Source organism: Camelus bactrianus, chromosome 20 (genome assembly GCF_048773025.1).
Source record: "Camelus bactrianus isolate YW-2024 breed Bactrian camel chromosome 20, ASM4877302v1, whole genome shotgun sequence".
In the NCBI taxonomy this organism is placed as follows: Eukaryota; Metazoa; Chordata; class Mammalia; order Artiodactyla; family Camelidae; genus Camelus; species Camelus bactrianus.
Window position 1 is genome coordinate 25,624,534 of NC_133558.1, and position 19,164 is coordinate 25,643,697.

General features: G+C 53.7%; 1 protein-coding gene and 1 long non-coding RNA gene across 2 annotated transcripts in view; one reads left to right on the forward strand and one right to left on the reverse strand.

Annotated features, from left to right (window-relative positions):
• LOC105083743 (uncharacterized) overlaps window positions 1–10,831 on the forward strand; it is a 55,121-nt gene extending 44,290 nt beyond the window's left edge. Inside the window, exons 6-7 of the long non-coding RNA XR_836635.3 lie at window positions 4,882–5,045; window positions 10,699–10,831. This is a non-coding gene — a long non-coding RNA (uncharacterized LOC105083743). The remainder of the gene's footprint in view (window positions 1–4,881; window positions 5,046–10,698) is intronic.
• KCNK5 (potassium two pore domain channel subfamily K member 5) overlaps window positions 10,608–19,164 on the reverse strand; it is a 36,514-nt gene continuing 27,957 nt past the window's right edge. Inside the window, exons 2-5 of the mRNA XM_010973684.3 lie at window positions 17,090–17,201; window positions 15,916–16,082; window positions 15,461–15,629; window positions 10,608–13,351 (exon numbers count right to left, since the gene is read on the reverse strand). Of these exons, the coding sequence (XP_010971986.1) occupies window positions 12,483–13,351; window positions 15,461–15,629; window positions 15,916–16,082; window positions 17,090–17,201 (1,317 nt within the window). The 3' untranslated portion in view covers window positions 10,608–12,482. The remainder of the gene's footprint in view (window positions 13,352–15,460; window positions 15,630–15,915; window positions 16,083–17,089; window positions 17,202–19,164) is intronic.

A 19,164-nucleotide genomic window follows, 5' to 3' on the forward strand; every position in this document is an offset into this window, starting at 1 on the left:
TAAAAATAAAAGTTGAATTAAAAGATAAAAAGAAAACCCAGGTCATCCAGGGCAGGGCGAGCAACTGCCCAGAACTAAGGGTCATTCCAGGTGTCACTGCCTGGCAGCTGCCTACGTCAGCAACTCCGGACATGGCCAGAGGGAGCCTTTTTGGAGAAACATTATCCTGCCTACCCCCGTGACTCATAGGTTCCCATTGTCTCCACACCCCTGCCACTGTCCCACCACAGGGATGTGTGTGTGATGTGGGGGGCAGGGACCGGAGGAACTTTCTGTGTTCTTTGTTTACTGGGTGCCCCACTCCCATCCCCAGGGGTACAGGCTTCCTTGCCAGGGACCAGGTGTCAGGCACAGGGCACTGGGTGCCGAAAAGGAGAATAAACAATCTTAAAATACCTCTCTGCCTGCCCATTGTGGAAATTCAGAATCATGTGGTTAAGCAGGACCTATGAGATCAACTTACCAATGTCTCCAAGAGGTGGACACCAACCCTTTGCCTGAGTGCTTTGAATGACAGGGATCTCAGTGCTTCAGAGGGACACAGTTAGGGGTTGTGGGCAAAGTCAAGGGCACATAAGCGTCTTTGGTTCCTATAGGCTTTTGTGTGAACCATCCCCCGTGCTTATATTGGTCAAGGCCCTTTGAGTTTCAAGGAGCCCAGTAGTTATGAAAGATGAGGTTCAGTGAAAGGGTACAGCTCTCAGGGGAAACAAGACCTGCCCAGTCCCTGTCTCTACCTCTCTCGGTTTGTGTCTGCTCTGTCCTACTTCTCTCTGCACACCTTCCTCTCCCTGCCCACTGGCTCACATGACCCCAAATGCCTGCCACCACGCCCAAGCCCCCATGACCTCTGGGATCAGCTCCCAGCAGCTCCCTGTCTCAGTCCCTTGATGTCCTGATTTTAGATGCCAAGCCAGGTCATCTCATTGGTTGATCTTAGTTCGGGTTTCCTCTCCTCGTCCAATCAGCTTTACGGAGGCAAGTCACGTGGTTGGCTGCCTGGGCTGTTCCTCTTCAGGAAGAACAGTGGATAATGAAAGCATCTCATATGTATCCACTGCACTCACCACCTTTCTCTGCCTCTCACCCCACATTCATCCACGGGCGCCTTCAGCAAATACTTAACTAATTAACTTCAGACCGAGTTACTAGGGGTTTGAAGGTGGAGGAACCAGGCTCAGATCTGTGACTTTGGGCAAAGCACTGCTCATGTATGGGTCTAAGTTCCCTCTTCTGTAACGTGAGGGAGGCTATGTTTCACCTAGATCGGAGGTTCTTAACCCTGAGAGAACATTAGAATCATTTAGGGAGTTTTTAAATAAAATTCTGAGAGCTGGCCTCATCCCCCACCCTCCGCAAAGATTCTGACTTCACTGGTTGGAGTAAGATCCGGGTAACACTTCAAAAAGGCCCCAGTGATTCTAAAAGCAACCAGGGTTGAGAGCCGTTGGATTAAAATCTAATCATCAGGTTGTCACTAATATTCAGTGGCTAAAATGGTACTTGGCTTACAGTAGGTGCTCAATAGATCCTTGAAGGAATGAATTCCCATCGGCTGTAACATTCTGTTCTGAGTTGAGAGGTAGGTTTTGGGGTACTGGAGAGCTCTAGGGGAACCAAACTTAAAGAATTTGCTCAGAACCAGGGGCAGAAAGACCCTGGTGGAAGGGGCACTGCCAGTTAAGGAGGAATCTCAGGAATGGTCCTTTGAAGGCAGACCGAGCTGGGTTCTCTGACTCACTTGGCACTGCTGCTGCTGTGGGGGCCCAGAGGCTGGGGGGCTGCCCTGAGGTAGGGATCCTCCCCTCAACAGCCCTGCGACCTCAAGCCAGTCAATGAACCATCAGATTTTCACATGTAAAACAGCAATATAGGGTTTTCTTTCATTAGGCTGATGAGAGAGGATTAAGGAAGACAAAGTATTGGAATGTAGGTAATTTTTTATATGAGGCCTAATCTCAGGTAAAACTCAGGTTGTCACTGCCTGAAATCTCCCCGAGGGAGCAGTAAATAGAGGGCACTAAATAGTCAGATCTGACCTGGAAAATGAGAGGTGTCCAGTCTCTCATATCCCTGGAACTTCACTGGGTTATTGTTAAGCATTTCCTAGGGTGATCAAATGAATAGGGATGTACCTGCTACCACTATGGACGGTAACATGGAGAAAGGCTGCGGGCCTCACATGCTAAAGTTTGAAGTAGGTCATAGTTCCCAGGTTTCCTAAGAACTAACAGAGAGGCCCAGACAGGTTAAGTGACTTGCTCAATGTCGGGCAGCTAGGGGAGGGCTGAGCCTGGAATTTGAAGCAGCCCAAGAACAGTCCCTGCCCTGCCCTCTCATTGGGAAGATGGGACAGACACCTGTGAAACATCTAGAAAACAAGCCAGCAGCCACAAATGTGAAGTTACCTGCCAGGTGGAAAAGAGCAGAGCAGAAAACCTGGGAGAGGCAGAGACTGCTAAGAGAATCCTCCTAGAAGGTTAGTGTAGAACCAGGCCAGCCAGTCGTGGAGGGGAGTGAAGCGGTAACTTCTCACTAACTAACATCTTGGGGTGCTTCTCCTGGGACGACAGGCCAAGGTCTTCGGGTTGAGCATTGAGGATGTTACAGAGAGGGCTCTTTTCATGGTGAGAACCAGAGACCACATTAGCTAGCCCACGGAAAGAGGAGTTTGTGGTCAGGATTCAACAGGCCGTCTCAAAGGGACCAGAGGTGGGACCAGCGTCTCCTTACAGAGTCCAGAGCTGGAGCTAGACAGCTGTCTTCTCTGTAGTGTTTGTTCTTCTCTCTTTCTCTGTCTTTCTGTTTCCCTCAGTCCTTCTTTCTCTGCATCTGTCTGGCTTCATACTGCGCATGTACACACCACACACACACACACATGCCCCTCTGCCTTCCTCTGTGTGTCTGCTCCATTCTCCTCTCTCTGCTGTCTGACTTCTATGTGAGCATACTTTCTGCTCCCCCATAATTGTGGTGGTGACCATGAAAGTACACCCTGCAGACCTCTAACTACAGGGAGGTAATTGACCAAAGACCTAAAGTTTGTGCCCAGGCCATGCACTGTTCCAACCAGTGACTGAACTGAGCAGGGTACCAAGGTGGGTCCGTTCTCCGGAGACCTAGGAGTTGTCCAAACCTAGCCTAACCTCCCTTAGCCTGCGTGGCAGTTGAGGCCACTCCCACCCAACCTCCCCTCCCTCTTGGTCCCTTGGAATGGGACTTGCATCTGAGTCAGCCTCTCACAGGTGCCTCCCCTAACACCATCCTTTCTGGTTTAACCCAGCTGTGGTATCTGCTTCTTGGAGAAGGTGGACTCACAGACTGCTGTTCTGTGTGGATCCCCCCATTCCAACCCTACTGACCTCTCCTTTTACCTCCTGTCACCAACACACCTGCTGAGGATGGGCGTGGAATAAAACAAAGGAAGAGGAACCTTTTCCCTGGGCCCTCTTGTCAAGTCCCAGCACAGAGCCTGTCCCAAAGCAAGCAGTCAATAAAAAGTGGTGGTGGTTAGAGGGACAGAACCACACATGGCTCAAAAGCCTGAGCATGCCTGGGGGCCATGGACAATGCCTGCCCTGAGCGGGGACCGGACCATGGCTGGCTCACCGAGGACAGCTGCTGGGAGGATTCTGGGGTGGGGCTGGGGGCACTGGACTGCAGCATCCACTTCTGACTGGGGCCCTGGACATCCTGCATGGAGTCACCTCCTCCCCTGCACTGGGGGCGGGGAATTTCTGAAAGGCCTTAGACTCCTTCCTGTGTTGACTTAAAAAAGGCGCAGGATCCTGTATGTCAGTGGTGTTTTTGCTCAGCAGTACGACCCTTGCAGCCTTAGACTGGATCCCAACCCACCTAATAGCCCTAGTCCAGTTAGCAGACCTAGTGTTTGCCAAGAGGGTCTCCCCTTTAATTTTAAGGATGCCCAGGGGATGGGGACTTGGCTGAAACCACAGTGCAGTTGGGAGAGTGTAATGTATCCCCCGGACTGGGCTCTGGGCAGTCTGAGAACTCCAGCTGTAGGCAGAAATGCCTATGCACAAGGTTTGTGTTCCCCTTTCTGCCTCCGGTTCGGAGCGTGACCCAAGAGCTTCCGTGTACATATGTGGGGCAGGTACCTGAGTAACCTGCCCACCCACTACCCTTAGCTCCCATGGCCTTGAATCCTCACCCCTACTCAGCAATGGTCTGAGGGGCCCACAGGATCGCAGGGAACACTTTATGAATTACGTTCCCCGTGAAACACAGACATTGCTTTGCTCCTTTTCAAGGTGGGCAAAACCTCACTGTCTCCCACCCACCCAGTCCCCACATCCCATCCAGAAGGAGGTCAGTGCAGTGATGTGCTGGTAAATGTTTAACATCTGGCTCTCTAGTGTTTGCTCATTTTTGTGGTGTAAATACTCCCACTAGGGCTATTTTAAGCTACAACGTGATGTCACAAAAGTGAAGTTGGGAAGAGAAACGCAGTGGCGTGATATTTCCACCATGTACCTCCAATAGTTGTACGTGATATTTCCACCATGTACCTCCAACAGATGTATGTGATATTTCCACCATGTACCTCCAACAGATGTCAATAACCTCAAAAGCATGAACAGTGGCACGTAAAGTAACTAGGAAGTGATGTTTGGAGTATTCATTACCTTTGCTCTGAAAACAATGTAACTGTATGGTCATATAATTTAATTTTTAATGCAGCCAGCTTGTAAAATGTCTGAAACTTTAACCAGTGGCTCTCATGAGCTGGCATGAACAGGGTCAGAACCTTTCCCCTGAAGTGAACCACTGGGGGTGGGAATGTGAGCAGATAGAGAGATAGAAAGAGGGCCTGACCGCCTGGTTGGTAATTGCTTGTTCCTCCTTTCCCTTCCTCCTCAGTCACCAACATCAGGTGTTCCAGGCAGCCTACGAGAGACTCAGCAAAGACAGGTAATTTGAATTGAATGGATCGTGATGTCAACACCCCAGACGGAGCAGCTCAGCTGGCCAGAGCTGCAGGTGAAGGAATCTAAGAACGAGGAGGAAGTTTAACATAACTGCAGGTAAACACAAATTTCAATGCAGAATGAAAACACAGGCAAGGATGGATTGGCAGGAGATGCCAGAAACCCAGATCAGACTGGCCCTCTGAGAGCTCCAGCCAGGCATTTCCAGAACCTGGTTATTTCTGGGCTTTACCCTAGACCTGCTGAATCAGGATCTCTTGAGAAAGAGCTCAGGAATCCCCTGGTGACTCCTGCATAGTCACCGCAGGGCTGGATGTACTGACTGGTTCACCTCACTGGTCCTGCAGAGGAGAGTTAGCTGGGAGTTGCAGCCAGGGCGCCCTGGCTGGGCCCCTGGTCCTGGAGCAGGACAGCCCTGCTCCCTTAGGCTTCTGTGGTGTTACTAGCATAGGCCCCGGGTTCTCAGGTTTGAACCTAGGCTCCGCTTCTAGCTGTGTGACTTCGGGCAAGTTACATAACCACTCTGTGCCTCAGATTCCAAAAGGGGATAATAATACTACTCCAGTGTGGTGGGGATTAAATAAGGTCTGCGATCGCGGGCATGACGTAGCCTGCAGGCAGCATGCGGCAAGGATCCCATAAACGGCAGAGATGGCTGCGTAGGGCACACGGCTGGATGGTAGCAGACCCCAGCCTCCCAGTGCTGTTCAAACACAGCAGAGAGGACTAGAGAGCCCAAAGTAGAAGGGACTTTGACGTCTTGAAGCAGGCAAACAAACGAACAAACAAAAAAAATCTCTGATCTTTGAGGAAAGGAGTTCTGGTAAGGCGTTGGAAGGCCTGATGGCCTGTGGCCTCAATCTGCCCCTTCAAAGGGGTTTAGTCTCAGGGCAGTAGGTGCTGTTGGGCCCCATGTCCCAAGCCCTCGGGCAGCTTCAGATGTCAGTGTGGCTGCAGTGGACAGTCCCGTGCATCCTGCCCAAGCCCCTCTTCAGAGTACCTTACTGCCTCGCTGATTTTCTGCCCCCGATCTTTCTCTGGAATCTAGTGGAAGGTCACTTAGCTTAGGGTAAGCCCAGCCAGTGTTCCCATGAGCTGTTGCTGTGTAACCATCCACTCCAAAACTTAGAGGCTTAGAACAACACCAACCATTTATTGGCTCACAGTTCTGCGATCTGGGGGGTATCTGGGCTCTTCACATAGCCTCAGCTGGGGCTGGAGCTCCCGAGACGACTCCTTGGCTGGGCAGATTCCCTCCGTAGCGTGGGGCTCCGGGGACGTGGATTTCTTACCTTGCAGCAAGGTTCTCCAAGAGCATAAAATGGGAAGCTGCCAGGCCTCTTAACACATGGCTTCAGAAATCACAGAAGCTTACTTCCACAGTATTCTGTTGATCTAAACAGTCCCAGGGCCAGCAGCCCACGTGCAGGGGGAATAGACTCCCTGGATTGCTCGGGGAGAGGCAAGGTCACTTTGCCAAGGAGTCTGTGGGATGGGAGTGTTGTCACGGCCATCTTTGGACGATACAGTCCACCACATCCAGCCTGTATGGGAGGTGGGTGGGGATTTGTGTCCCTGGGGCCATCCTTCACCACCGAGGGGGAAATTGGTGGACAGATGCAGGTTTCCTGCCTCTCTGAGGTGTATTCAACAGGCTCTTCGGGGGGTACCAGCAGGATTGAGCCCCAGTTGCCCACAATGGAACTAGCTCACTGGTTCTCCCTTAATTACCACATGCTCTGTCCCCACCTGTATTTTCCTCTCCCTTTCTGCTGCTTCCTCCAATCATCTCCCAGTTCTGGGCTTTGGCCTTGCTCTCCTAGGAAACCAAACCCAAACACTCAGTTTCCTCATTTGGAAAAAAACCCTTAAATCGGGCAATAAAATATTGCACGTGGTTCCCAGGTAGTTGAGTAATCCCACAAGAATGGATGTGAAAGGGCTTTGTAAACTGGGCTGCCCAGAACCGAGGTGAGGGGTCACTGTAAGCACAGGTAGTCCCCAGGGAAGCACAGGGACTTGGGGGCTGCTGAGGGGGTGTGCCTGGCCCCACCCCACCCCGCTATCATGAGGGAGTGGTGACCAGAAGGGACGCTGCTGCTCTGGGGACAATGAGAGGTGAGGACAGAAAGGTGTCGGGAAAGGGGAAAGAGGATTTAGACAGGAGATTCCTGGAGTGCAAAGTAAGGAGCACTGTGTCCCTGACCTGCCTCCCAGATTCAGATGACTGGGCACAATTAGGTGACTCACCAGGCCAATGCAGCCTGGGACAAGGCCCCTCAAGATCATCCGCCCAGCTTTGCAGGGACTTGCCCTCGTGGAATAAGCCCGCCTCCTAATTTGGCCTCTGCCTGGGGAAGAGAGGGACTGAATTACAATGGGAGGGAACAGGACTCTGGTTTGCTCACCCTCCAGTCAATAATCACTGAAAAGCGGGCCCTTCTCCACGCTGGCCTGGGCCCCCTGGTGTGGATCCAAGGTGAACAAGCCACTGCCTGCTCTCCTGGAGGCTCCAGACCAGGAGACAGGCAACTTGAACAGCGTGGAAGCAGCCAGCTGGCTGAGGGAGGGGCTCCCAGCCCAGGGGAGGGACATCTGACCCAAATCCAGGAGGGGGGCCAGTAACTATGGAACTCTTCCAGGAGAAGCTGATGTCTATCTTTAATCCCACCAGGTCTTAGCGGGGAGGGTATTGCTCAAGTGGTAGAGTGCGTGCATAGCATGCAGGTCCTGGGTTCAATCCCCAGTACCTCCTCCAGAAATACATAAATAAACCTAATTACCTCCCCCCACCAAAAAAAAAAAAAAAATCTCACCAGGTCTTGAGACTAGCCGGAAGAGAGGAAGGGCATCCCGAGCAGAGGAAACGGCATGGGCAAAGATGGGGTGGCCTGGCTCATTTAGGAAGCTTCGCTGTGTCTGGAGCCCAGAGAGGTGGGGGGAGGGGTGGCAGATGAGGCTGGAGAGAGAGGCTACACCAGGAGGAGCAGTGTGAGCCCTGGGAGGAGTTTAAAGCAGGAGATAAAGGGGGTCACATCTGAGTCTGGGCTTCAGCCTACTGCTTGCAGTGATGGCCAGGTGGAAGGAGACCAGCTAAGGGGAGCTCGTTCATTCATTCATTCATTCATTCATTCAACAGACAAGGGCTCCGTGGAGCCCTGCCAGGTGCCAGGCCCTGTGCTGTTGTGGGGATCCAGGGGAGGGGCTGTGGTGCCCTGGCTGGTAGCAGGGGCAGAGATTTGGGGAGGCGCTCTCACGTTAGTTACACACATCCTGGCAGTTCACAAACCAGCATCTGGATCCTGGATCAGTTGTGCATGGATTTGGAAATTGGGGACTTGCTATTTCAGGGGTGGACAGCTGACTGGCAGGGCTGAGTCCGTCCAAGCCTCAGGGGCCCCCACAGAGGGGCGGCCATTCCTGGGGACCCCCACCCAGAGCAGTGCAGCCCAGCCTGCTGCCTTCCTCCCGTTGCCTCTGCCCCATGTTTCGATGATGAGGATAACCTTTCCAGTTAGGGAGTGAGACCCAAACATCCCAGTTTCTTTTAATCAGCCCTGGCACGGAGGAGGCAGAGGCCCAGCTGGGACCCAGAGTTCGTGCTTATTTTCTATTTCTTTTTTGTTGTTGTTGAAGTGTAGTCAGTCTACAATGTTGTGTCAATTTCTGGCATGCAGCATAATGTTTCAGTCATATAGGAACATATATATATATATATATATATATATATATATATATATATATATATATATATATTTATATATATATATATATTCATTTTCATATTATTTTTTGCCAGGAGCTACTGCAAGATATTGAATATAGTTCTCTGTGCTGTACAGTATGAACTTGTTGTTTATCAGATTTTGTGAGAATCCTTCTGTACTGCGAAGCAAGTTACCCTGCCAGAGTTCAGTAGGTGTTCTGTGTGATTTAATGGGTTTGTAGATGTAATTCTTGGTGTATTTGTGGGAGGGCAAGCTGTGAGTCTCTCTACTCAGCCATCTTGGCTCAGCCCCCTTATTTTCTATTCTTGTGCTCCTCTGCCCCTCAGACTGCAGACTCTGAGTGTAGGAATTGTCTCCTCCATCAGACTGGCTTTTCTCAGGATGTGTCCCCCATCAGACTAGGAACTTCTGGAGGGTAGAATGAGGGATGGAAATGTGAGTCAGGGAAGCTGTTTTGCTGTTATTTAATACCTGTTTGAATTTGTGAAAATCCTGTATTTGCCTCAAGTCTCTTCATCTGTAAAGTGGGGTTAATAGTAACATTATCTGTTGTGAGGATTGAAAGACGTAAGCTAGGAGAGACAAAATTAAAAGAGCCTTGGGGATATGGACAGGACATAAATACTGAGCAGACCATGAAAAACAGAAATGAGAGCAAGCTGTAGGCGCCACCAATGGGACTTTGGTCCATTTTACACGCTGTAGTTTTCCAAGGGCCTGGGACAGAGCCTGGTCCACAGTGGGTGCTCAGTGAACATCAGCTGAAGGAATAAATGGGGAGACTGAATGGCGACAGTGGAGAGCAGGTGCCAGTTCACTGCTAGGGCAGGAAGGCTTCTAGGAGGTAGCTGGGAAGGATGTGGGGCTGGAGGGCTGTGGGGAGCAGCCCGCCTGAGTGGGTGTGTCCACCTCAGAAGTCATGGAACTCTGAGGTTCAACAGTGCAACCCCCGCAGGTCTCTCTGACCCGGCTCAACAGCAGGGATTCCCTGCCAGGGCCCTCTACCTGGACTTCCAAACCACCTCCTCTACCTGCCATCCCCCAAGAGCTCACGGGCACAGTGAGTGATGGGCAGTGACAGTGACATGAGGGCTCACCATGCCCCTCTCTGTGGCACCCCTTCCTCTGCTCCAGCTGCTGTCCCACCCTTCCCTTTCCAGAACTTTCACTCCAAAGCTCCTGACTCATCTCAACCACAGTGGCCCAGGACCAAAGCTCCTCTACCCCGGGCCTCTGGGTGGTGCCTTGTCATCCAGGAGCGCAGCCCCAAGACGCTGTGCGTGGGAAAGTCATGCCCTCCCAGCCGTCACAGGGGGCCAAGTGCCCTGGGCCACCCAGAGCTCCGAGCCATGCCTGTCAGAGGGCTTTGTGAGATAGTCAAGTGCTAAACAAAGATAGTGAATAGAATGGGCTACCTGGGGAGCTGGAAGGGGCCAGAGTAAAACCAGAAGCTTGGACCAGTGTGTGCGGGGATGTTTTAGCAAAGCAAGGGATGGGACCAAGTCATTACAGAATCAGTTAGTATTTTAATCAGTTAGTGATCCCTTGTAAACACAGCCACACCCTCATGAAAAATACGCTTCATTTCTGAAATCACAGAACTTTACTTTTTCCCTCGTGGACTCAAAATTTGAACCAATGTCCTGTGTGGTATGGGAAGGGGACCCTGACACTGCCATGGAAGAGGTTAATCTCAAAGTGTGGCGACCATGAAGCCTGACAAATCCTCCCCTTAAAGGGAGGCCCTTAAAGGACCCGCCATGACCACATCTTTAGTAGCCTGCCCCTTCTCCACCTCACCTCTTTCATTTTTTTCTCCCTTCCAGACCACTCCATTCTCCCCTTGACCCTCAGGCCATCCTCAGATCCTCCCAGACTGCCCCCCCCACCTTATCTCCCTCCCTTCACTTCCAGCACACATCAGACTGGCTTGTCTATCTCATGTTTTATTGTAAAAAATGTGAAAATAAATTACATTTGGCATCATTGCCAGTATGTACATACAGTGTTTGTGATTCCAGGACAGCCAGACACACCCCAGCCAGGTGGGATGAGGAAACTAAGACGAGCTCCTTAAAATATTTCACAGAAAAACAGAAGGCCAGTCCTTCCCAGCCCACTGCCGGACCTGCAGACCCCTGGGTCACAGGATGAGCAGAGGTATGGATACCCGCGCCCATCACCATCTTCACTGCTGGGGGTGGGTGGGGTTCTGGCCTTCTTTGGCCCCACAGTACTGAGGAGGGGGCTGACAGGCAGAGAGGTGTTTGGGTCGAGGTGGTCGCTCACCTGCCCAGCATCCAGTAGCCTGCAACGGAGGCCCCTCCTGGACTGTGCTTGCCTGCTGATCCGCGCCCCCTGCCCCTCTCTGACACGGTGACCTTGGCCGAGGTCACCGAGAAAGGCCCAGCTGGGCTGGGGGGCGGGTAGGAGAGTGGACACGAGACATCCCGATCCTTGGGACACTGCTCTTTTCACCTGTCCTCCCCTGCAGCTCTGAAGCTAACAGCAGACGCCGGGTCTATTAAAAACAGCAGTTCACTTGAAAAAGAACAAGACAAAACATGCAGGGCAGAGTGGGCCGGCCCTGGGCTGCACACCACGGAGAACCCAAGAACCCTGCCTGCCCCTCACCAGAAACGGTCTGTGTACAGTTTCACATTATCTTTTGCTCCCCCCATGGCAAATCCTTTCCTTTCTTAGACAGAGACAGACAGACAGACAGACAGACACACACACACACAAATGAACAGCAGCAAACAAGAGGGAGGAGCGTGATTCACATATTTGGCCAGTCCCTGCTTGTGAGCCAAGAGAGAGCTGGGGAGTGGTGAGGTCCTTATTCTGGGCCCAGGGAGCGAGAAGTCAGCGGGCCGGGAGGGGAGGCTGAATGAGCTGGAGCTGATCCCACTCCTGCAGCCCCCCAGCTGCCAGCTCCAGGAACCCCAGCCTCCATGGCCCCGGCCTGCCAGCCTCTCTCCCACCACTTCCTGGGAGGCAGAAAGGCACCTGCCATTGCTTGGCCAAAAGGTGTCTGGGACAGGGAACCGGGCTCTGGGCTGGGCTCCACCCCAGTGAGTCCACAGGAAGGACTGGGACCCTGGACCACACATGGAAATTGCTTGGGGTCCCTCATATCAGGAGTGTTTCAGCACCTGCCCATCAGCTCCCCTCCCCTCCCCCTTGATGGCCTCTTCCCTACTGAGGTTTGCAGTAGGGGTGACAGGCAGATGAGGTGGGACTGGGAGATGGTTAAATTCATGCCCCAGGAGGACCCTGCAACTGCTGAGGCACTGATGTGCCCAGCACCTCACATCACCACTGTCCTTGGGGTCTTATATCGCCTCCACCTTCTCTCCAAAATGCTGCCTTCAGTGCCAGGCACACAGAAGGACTGCATTAATACTGGTGAACACAAATGACTGAAGTCCCTCAGCCTCAGAGAACCGTGTGACATTCTTAACCGAATGACAGGGTGGAGACCCGCACAGGTGCAGGCCTCCCCGGGATCAGTCCTGCCAACCCACGTGTGTCTTTGAACCATCAGATACACCAGCCATGCTCAGGACAGACGCCCCCAACTGCCAGGATGCCCGTTCACAGCTGGAGAACAGAGCCCTGTCCTGGGCGCGCCATGTCTGACTGGTAGCGTCTAGCTGCAGGGGATGGAGGTGAGGAAGGCCCCTGGCCCCCCACTCCCAGTTCCAGGGCTGCCCCCCACCAGGGGCCAGGCATCCCAGCCACAGCAGGACGCCCAGGTTGAGAACAGAAGCCATCGAAGGTGGGGTGGGGAGCCGGGCCTGCCTCATGTGCCTTTGGGGCAGTTTGCCTTATTGTACTCGTTCATGAGCTGTTCATAAGGCACGGAGAGCTCCGACTCGGTGCTGGTGGTGAAGGTGGACTCGTCCGACGAGGGGAACTCGCCCAGGTTCAGGGGTGCCTCGGCCGTGGCCCCCTCCTGGGGCCTCTCCTCCCCAGCCAGGTTGTCCTCAAGCGAGGACTTGGACGTCTCCTCGTCTGAGACGCCAGCCTCCTCGTTCACAAAGGTGATGTTGGTGTCCTGGAAGATGAGCGGGTGGTAGTCCTGGGCATTCCACAGCTCGCCCTCCTCGCTGATGCGGTCCAGCTGGTTAATGAACACCTCAGAGGTGGGGGAGCCCTGCTCAGTGGGCCCCGCCTCGACCTCCTCATCAGGGGGCCGCGCCATGTGGCCTTTGCTCCTCAGTGTCTGGGACACCTCTTCCAAGCTGGGCACCCGGCTTTTGGAGTAGACCACTAGGGGGGCCAGGGAGGTGGGCAGGGCTGGCAGCCCACCCCCCCGGGGCCCCAGCCCCGGTCCCGGGACCCGCTCCCCACCCCCGCTGGTCTTCATCGCCTTCTTCCCGATCTGCTTGATGAGGTCATTGTAAGTCTCCTCCTTTTTGGACAAAAAGCTGAAGATGTTGACGTCCTTGGACCCCGCGCTCCCCGCCACCTGCAGGGCCTTCCTGGAGTGTGGGGAGCTCTCGAAGGACTCTTTCCGCCGCCGCCGCCGCTTCTTAATGGCCTTGTGCACCTCCACAAACATGCTCACCTTCCAGTTGACGAAGAGGGACAGCCAGGCCAGCCCCAGGTAGATCCAGAGCTCCACGAAGTAGCGGTACAGAGCGTGGTAGTTGGCACTGGGGTTCACACCTGAGGGCAGGTCAGGAAGCCCAGGGGATCAGGAACAGGGGTCAGCGGGGACCCAGAAACACACAAAGGCCAAAGCTGTGTCGCCCGAGTGTGGGCACAGCACTGGAACACAAAGCAGCAACAGGGACGTACCAAGAAAGAAAGGAGGCCTATGCTAGAACCCGGACACCCCTTTATCCTGAAGGACCTTGGCTCTGTCACTCGTGTGCCTGTCCCAGACCCTCAACTGTCAAAGGTCAGGAGAGTGGCTGGTAACAGAGCCAGCACTCAGGCCAGGAACTAAGCCATAAGTATTGGCCTTTCAATTATTTACTGACCCCAACACCTGGCTGCTTTGTGTACCTCCGGGGTACAGATGTTACAGTTCAGTTAAATGAGGGGGCGGCTGGCATCCTCACTGCTGGGTCTCACTGATTTAATATAAATGAGGCAGGCGGTGGGGCTGAGGTGTCTGAGAGCACTGCTCCTGGCAAGAAATATCCTGGGCAGCCTTGATTCTCCTTCTGGTAACATCTGACCTGCCTCCTGACATTGTGTTCCTGCCTTCCTCCAGCTGGTTCCTCCCACGGTCTGGAGAGCTCTGCCCTCTGCTCGCCCCCTTCCTCCGCAGCCAGGCTTCTGACACCTGCTCCAGGGAGCCATCCTGGGTCACCCTGCACAGCTCTGGCCGCTCCCCTGCCCTCCAGGATCACTGCGATTTAACTTGACACTTCCAGTCCTGTTGACCTGTATTATTATGTATCCTGTGTCCCCCTTCCTGCCTAAGACTGGGAGCAACTTGGAAAAGGAACTGGAGGAAGGGGGCCACTTCCAGAATGGGGCTCCCTTAGGGCAAGGACTATACCTCCCTCATCAGATTGGAGGTTCCCCGAAGGCCATCCTGCTGTCAGTCTGTTCATAAGCAGGTTACCATGACAGTCAGGGTGCACACTCATCTGGCCCGGCCCTGCTGTTAACACTCATGAACAGCAACTCATTTGATGGTCCACCACCCTCGGAGGAAGGCACCATCACTTTTTTTTTTAAACCAATTTTACAGATGAGGAAACTGAGGCAGCACTTTGGTGTCTTCCTGGAGCTGAGAAAGTACGATTAAACATGCTTCTGTGCTTCTCCTACACAAAGGCTTCCCTTTAGCCTGCTCTAGGCCCCAGTGGCTGGACAATGGCAGGGTTGTGCCTCCGTCTAAATTTATCTCCCAGGACAGCAGACTCAGATCGGCCAGGGTCAGTAAAGTGTTCAGGCCTCTCTTTCCTGCTCCTCCCACCCAGTTGGCTGCCCCATCCCAGTGTTCTGAGTCTGCACTTACATTGGAGCAGGAGGGGAGTGACCTGGCTCTGCCCCCTACGAAGGGGGAGGGGGAGAGAGCAGAGGTCCTGGAGCAGAGGTTGAGGTCAGCTGGGCAGGGCAGCAGGCATGAGAGAGCAAACACTGCGTCAATGCAACCAAACGAGGTGTTGAGAAGATTAAGAACCAAGACATTGTGCGGGCCACAGCACGGCACGTGAGTACAGACAAAAGGCCCAAGTGCATGAGTACAAAGGGCCCAAAGAATCTTATCACCCGCCTGGATTAAGTAGGGGAAGAGTGGGAGGGAGGAGCTTGGGAGCAGGCCTCTCCTGTCCTTAAGCTGCCTGTGGCAAGAGCAGTTTCGGGCCTCTGAGCCAAGCGTCCATGATGGCTCTCTCAGCGACTGTGAGTGATGGAAGGCAGGCACTGGGGACATGGGGGTGGGTGCGGGCCTGGCTCGGCCCAGGGACTCTCGGGGCAACAGGCACAAACCCTGCAGGCAGAAGGCCTCGCCCCCAGCCCCCAGTGCACCTAAGCACTAAGCTCGGGAGACAGAGGAGAAGAGAGGAAGGGAGCATATACCAAACATGAAGGAGGAGGAGGAAAAAGCCAAGTTCCAAGAAAGGAAAATAGACAACTTCTGCAATTGCTCTGTGCCTTGGCTTCCTCTTGCAACTGGCAGGGCTGGGTAAGGACCCTGCTGGGTGGAGTCCCAGAATCCTGAATGCCTAGCAGGGTCCCCAGTGAAGGTCAGCTGACCTAAAACAGCAGGAGAAGCAGAGGAAGAGAGGGTGGGCAGAGGCCAGGCGCAGGACTCACCGGCCACAAAGTCGCCGAAGCCGATGGTGGAGATGGTGATGAAGGAGTAGTAGAGGCCCTCGATGTAGTTCCACTCCTCCGTCACCATGAACACGAAGGGTGGGATCACCAGGTGGACCAGCACGCCCCACAAGATGAAGATGGCCGTGCACGTGATCTGCGCCTTGCGCTGCAGGGGTGGGTGGGGAGACCACGTCAGACGGTGGGGGAGACCAGGGGAACCCAGCAGGGGCACCCAGAGGGGAGGCTGGCCGGGCACCGAGACTGGAAGGAGGCTCAATGCATAGGGAGTGAGCGACGTTCCCAGCCTCGCCCAGGAGGGCAGGGCGCTCTGAAACGGGCTGCCTTCTCGCCCTCCATTCTGACACCTCTGTCCAATTCCTGGATTCCTCCCACCCTCCCATCACCTGCCAGGGTTCCCCCTCTCTGCCCAGCACCTATGCTTAGAGACATACCAGGCTCACGCCTCTCTTGGTGAGGAACTGGCCCAGCCGCTTGGCACGTCCCCCGAAGAACTTGCCCAAGGCACTGATCCATGTCAGACAGAGCGGCACCCCAAAGAGCCCATAGAAGACACAGAAGAGGCGCCCAGCGGGGGTCTTGGGGGCCACGTTGCCATACCCTGAGGAGAAGAAGAGTGAGGCCAACAGGCCACGGCAGGGGTGATGGACCCAGACTTGGAGTGGCCCCTGCCTCACCACACACACGCACATGCACACAGACACCCGGCTTGAGAAGAGCCCATTCTCTGAGATCATTTGACATTGATCTACTATCAACACAATAAATGAAATTTCCCTTGACCGCAGTATGATCATGATCATTAGTAGCAATTATGATGGTGTGGGCTATGTCCTCTATCAGACTGGGAGCTCCCTGAAGTGGACTAAGCCTCCACCGCTAGCAAGTTCTCCATGAGTCCACATGGAACCACTGTGCAACTTAGAAGGCCCAAGTCAGTGCTTGCTAAGTACTAACTGATTTTGTGCAATGCTTACTTTGGGGATTGTGCCTCTGGGAGCCCAGCTGCCATACTGTGAGGTGCCCAAGCCACTGTGTTTTCATCCCCAGCTAAGCGCCCAGCCAACTGCCAGCATCAACTATCAAACATAGAAGAGGCCATCCTGGACGTCCAGCCAACTGGGCTTTTGGATGCCCACAACCCCAGCCACCCTGACGGCCACATTAGAGACCTTAAACAAGAACCAGCTGGCTGAACCCAGTCAACCCACACAATGGCGAATGACTATAAGCTGTGTTTTCAGCCACTAACTTCTGGGGTGGTTAGTTATGCGGCCACAGATAACCAGAATACAGACACCTGGGTTGGTGAGCAAGCACTGGCTGGGTTTGTGCAGTGAGCAACCTGTTCAGCTACCTGCACGGCTCTGGCTATCAAGCTGTATTGTTTCTACTCCAAGAGCCCAGGTCAGGACTTCTGGAAAACAGTCTCCCAAGGACGGCCAGTTACCAAGGACTTACTAAATCCCCAGGGAAGTGTCAAAAGGACAGAGTGCAACTGGCCTGATTTTCATCTCAACAAGGCCATGTGACCAGAGCTGGACTCTTACAAGGTTCTGGGGAGCTAGGGCATGGAAGTGGGTGTGCTAAAGGTCCCAGAAGACTTACCGATGGTGGTGATGACCGTGGCTGCAAAAATCATGGCGTTGGGCCAGTTCCAGTTGTTGAAGGTCTGGTTCCCTGTGATGGCCACGCCCTGTCCTGCAGCATCAGATACTATCTAAAAGGAGACACAGTGAAGGTCAGACCTACAGATGCTTTCTAACCGGCAGCACCTTATGAGCCTCCTCATAAACATTCTTATTTAATCGTTACAATAACAATAACAAAGCTGCAGTTACTGTCTCTGATGTATAGGCGATGAAACATTTTATAGAGGATCAGAAGGATTAACTGATTGGCCCGAGGGCACACAGCTGATAAGAATATGAACCCCGGCAACCTGGCTCCAAAGTCCCTTCTCTTACTGAGCCAGTGCTTCTCAAACTTACTAGAATCACCTGGAGAGCTTATTAAATACAGCCTGCTGCCCACCCCAACCCCTCCAGAATTTGATTCAGTAGGTCTGGGAAGGATCAGAGAATGTGCATTTCTAATGAGTTTCCAGGTGACACTGATGTTACGGTCCAGGGACCACACTTTGAGAACCACTGCACTAGACTATTCTGCCTTTGAAAGAAGGCAGATGTGAAGGCACACACCCAGGAGGACCTCCATAGAGAAGTGTTCTACTGCACGGTTGGTGTAGGAGGGACCCCCACATGCCTTTCACTCTCAGCCAGGATGCCTGCTAAGGTCAGCTCAGTGAGCTCTTGCATCTGCCGTCCCAGGGCAGACACATCAGCTGGACTCCTTGCTCCCATGCCTGGGACTCTATCCTCTCCCTCTACAGGCTCCCCCTTCCCTCCCTTCTCTGGCACTCTTTCTCTCTGCCCTGGGCTGAGCAACTTCACGTCTGGGCCAGGACAGATCATCAGAAGGTGGTGTGTACTTCTCAGAGTGACTCAAAACCGTGTTGTTGGTCCCCACAGAGCTCCCAGCAACTGTGGGCAGCAGGTGAGAGGTTACCAAGGCGGCCCTGGGGAGGCCTTCCTTATCTGTTCCAGGAACACTGACAGCTGCCAAACCTGTTTGCACCTGGCCAGACCCTGCCTCTACCCTATCCTTTGGTGCTGCCTCTGTTCAACCCACCCACTAATGGCAGGGCCCAGACCTCAGAAGAAGGCTCCCAAGGAGGGACCAGAAGGGACTCTAAATCTGGGGTCCCCCTGCCCCCAAGGAGAGCCCAGGATGGGCCATCCAGCCCAGAAACCAGGAACTCAGCCAAATCCCCTCTAAATCTCAAGCCTAGGCCCAAGGAAAGACAGAGGAGTGACGGATGGAAGCAGGAGGGAGAAGGAAAAAGCAGTTCTGAACTCCTTGTGGCCTGATTGAAGTTTGGTGGGAAAAGAGGGAAGGGGGGTTGCTGTGAAGGAATGTGCAGTTCGCAGCGGCAGCAGCAGGCCATGTAAACGGATCTGCAGACTCGACTGTCAAGAATTTTCCATGACCGTGCTCCTCTGACAGGCCGTCAGACCACACGGCTCACTGCCCCGCCTCCACCTGCCCTCAGAGCGCGGCCGTCGAGCTGGCCAAAGCACCAGGACGTTCAGCTATGAAGAGGCCTACAGGTCTGCTGCTGAAGGTCCACCCCAAAGGTTTTCTACAACATGAAATTTATGTTCAAAGCAGGAGAATGAAAAGTCCCAGGGCCCCGGGTGTTAATGTTAAACAGATGGCAGGGAAAGCAGGCCTGCTCAGCTCCCTTTGGCCTCCGCCTTTGTTATTTCGGACATCCATCTTCGAGGGGGAAAGGGTAGAGAAGGGTCGTCAGGGTGTGTGGCCCCAGACAGAGGAATGATATGACCAGGGCACCACCCTGATCGTCCCTGTGGAATCTCGGGGGACAGAAAGATGTTGGAAGGCAGGTTGCCCTCCTTCTCCTACAAAGGGAGCTCAAACCTGAACTCTTGCTGACTCCCCTTTGGAGACAGCAGAATGTCTGGCGCATCCCAAGAGGAAGTGGAGGGCACTGAAAGCTACTAGCACAGGTTCACCAGAGCAAGTCATGCTCAGCGAAGTGCATCTCCCCCTCCAAAGAGGCTGCAAAGCCTTGAAGTTTGGTGGAATGCAGTCAATCTGGA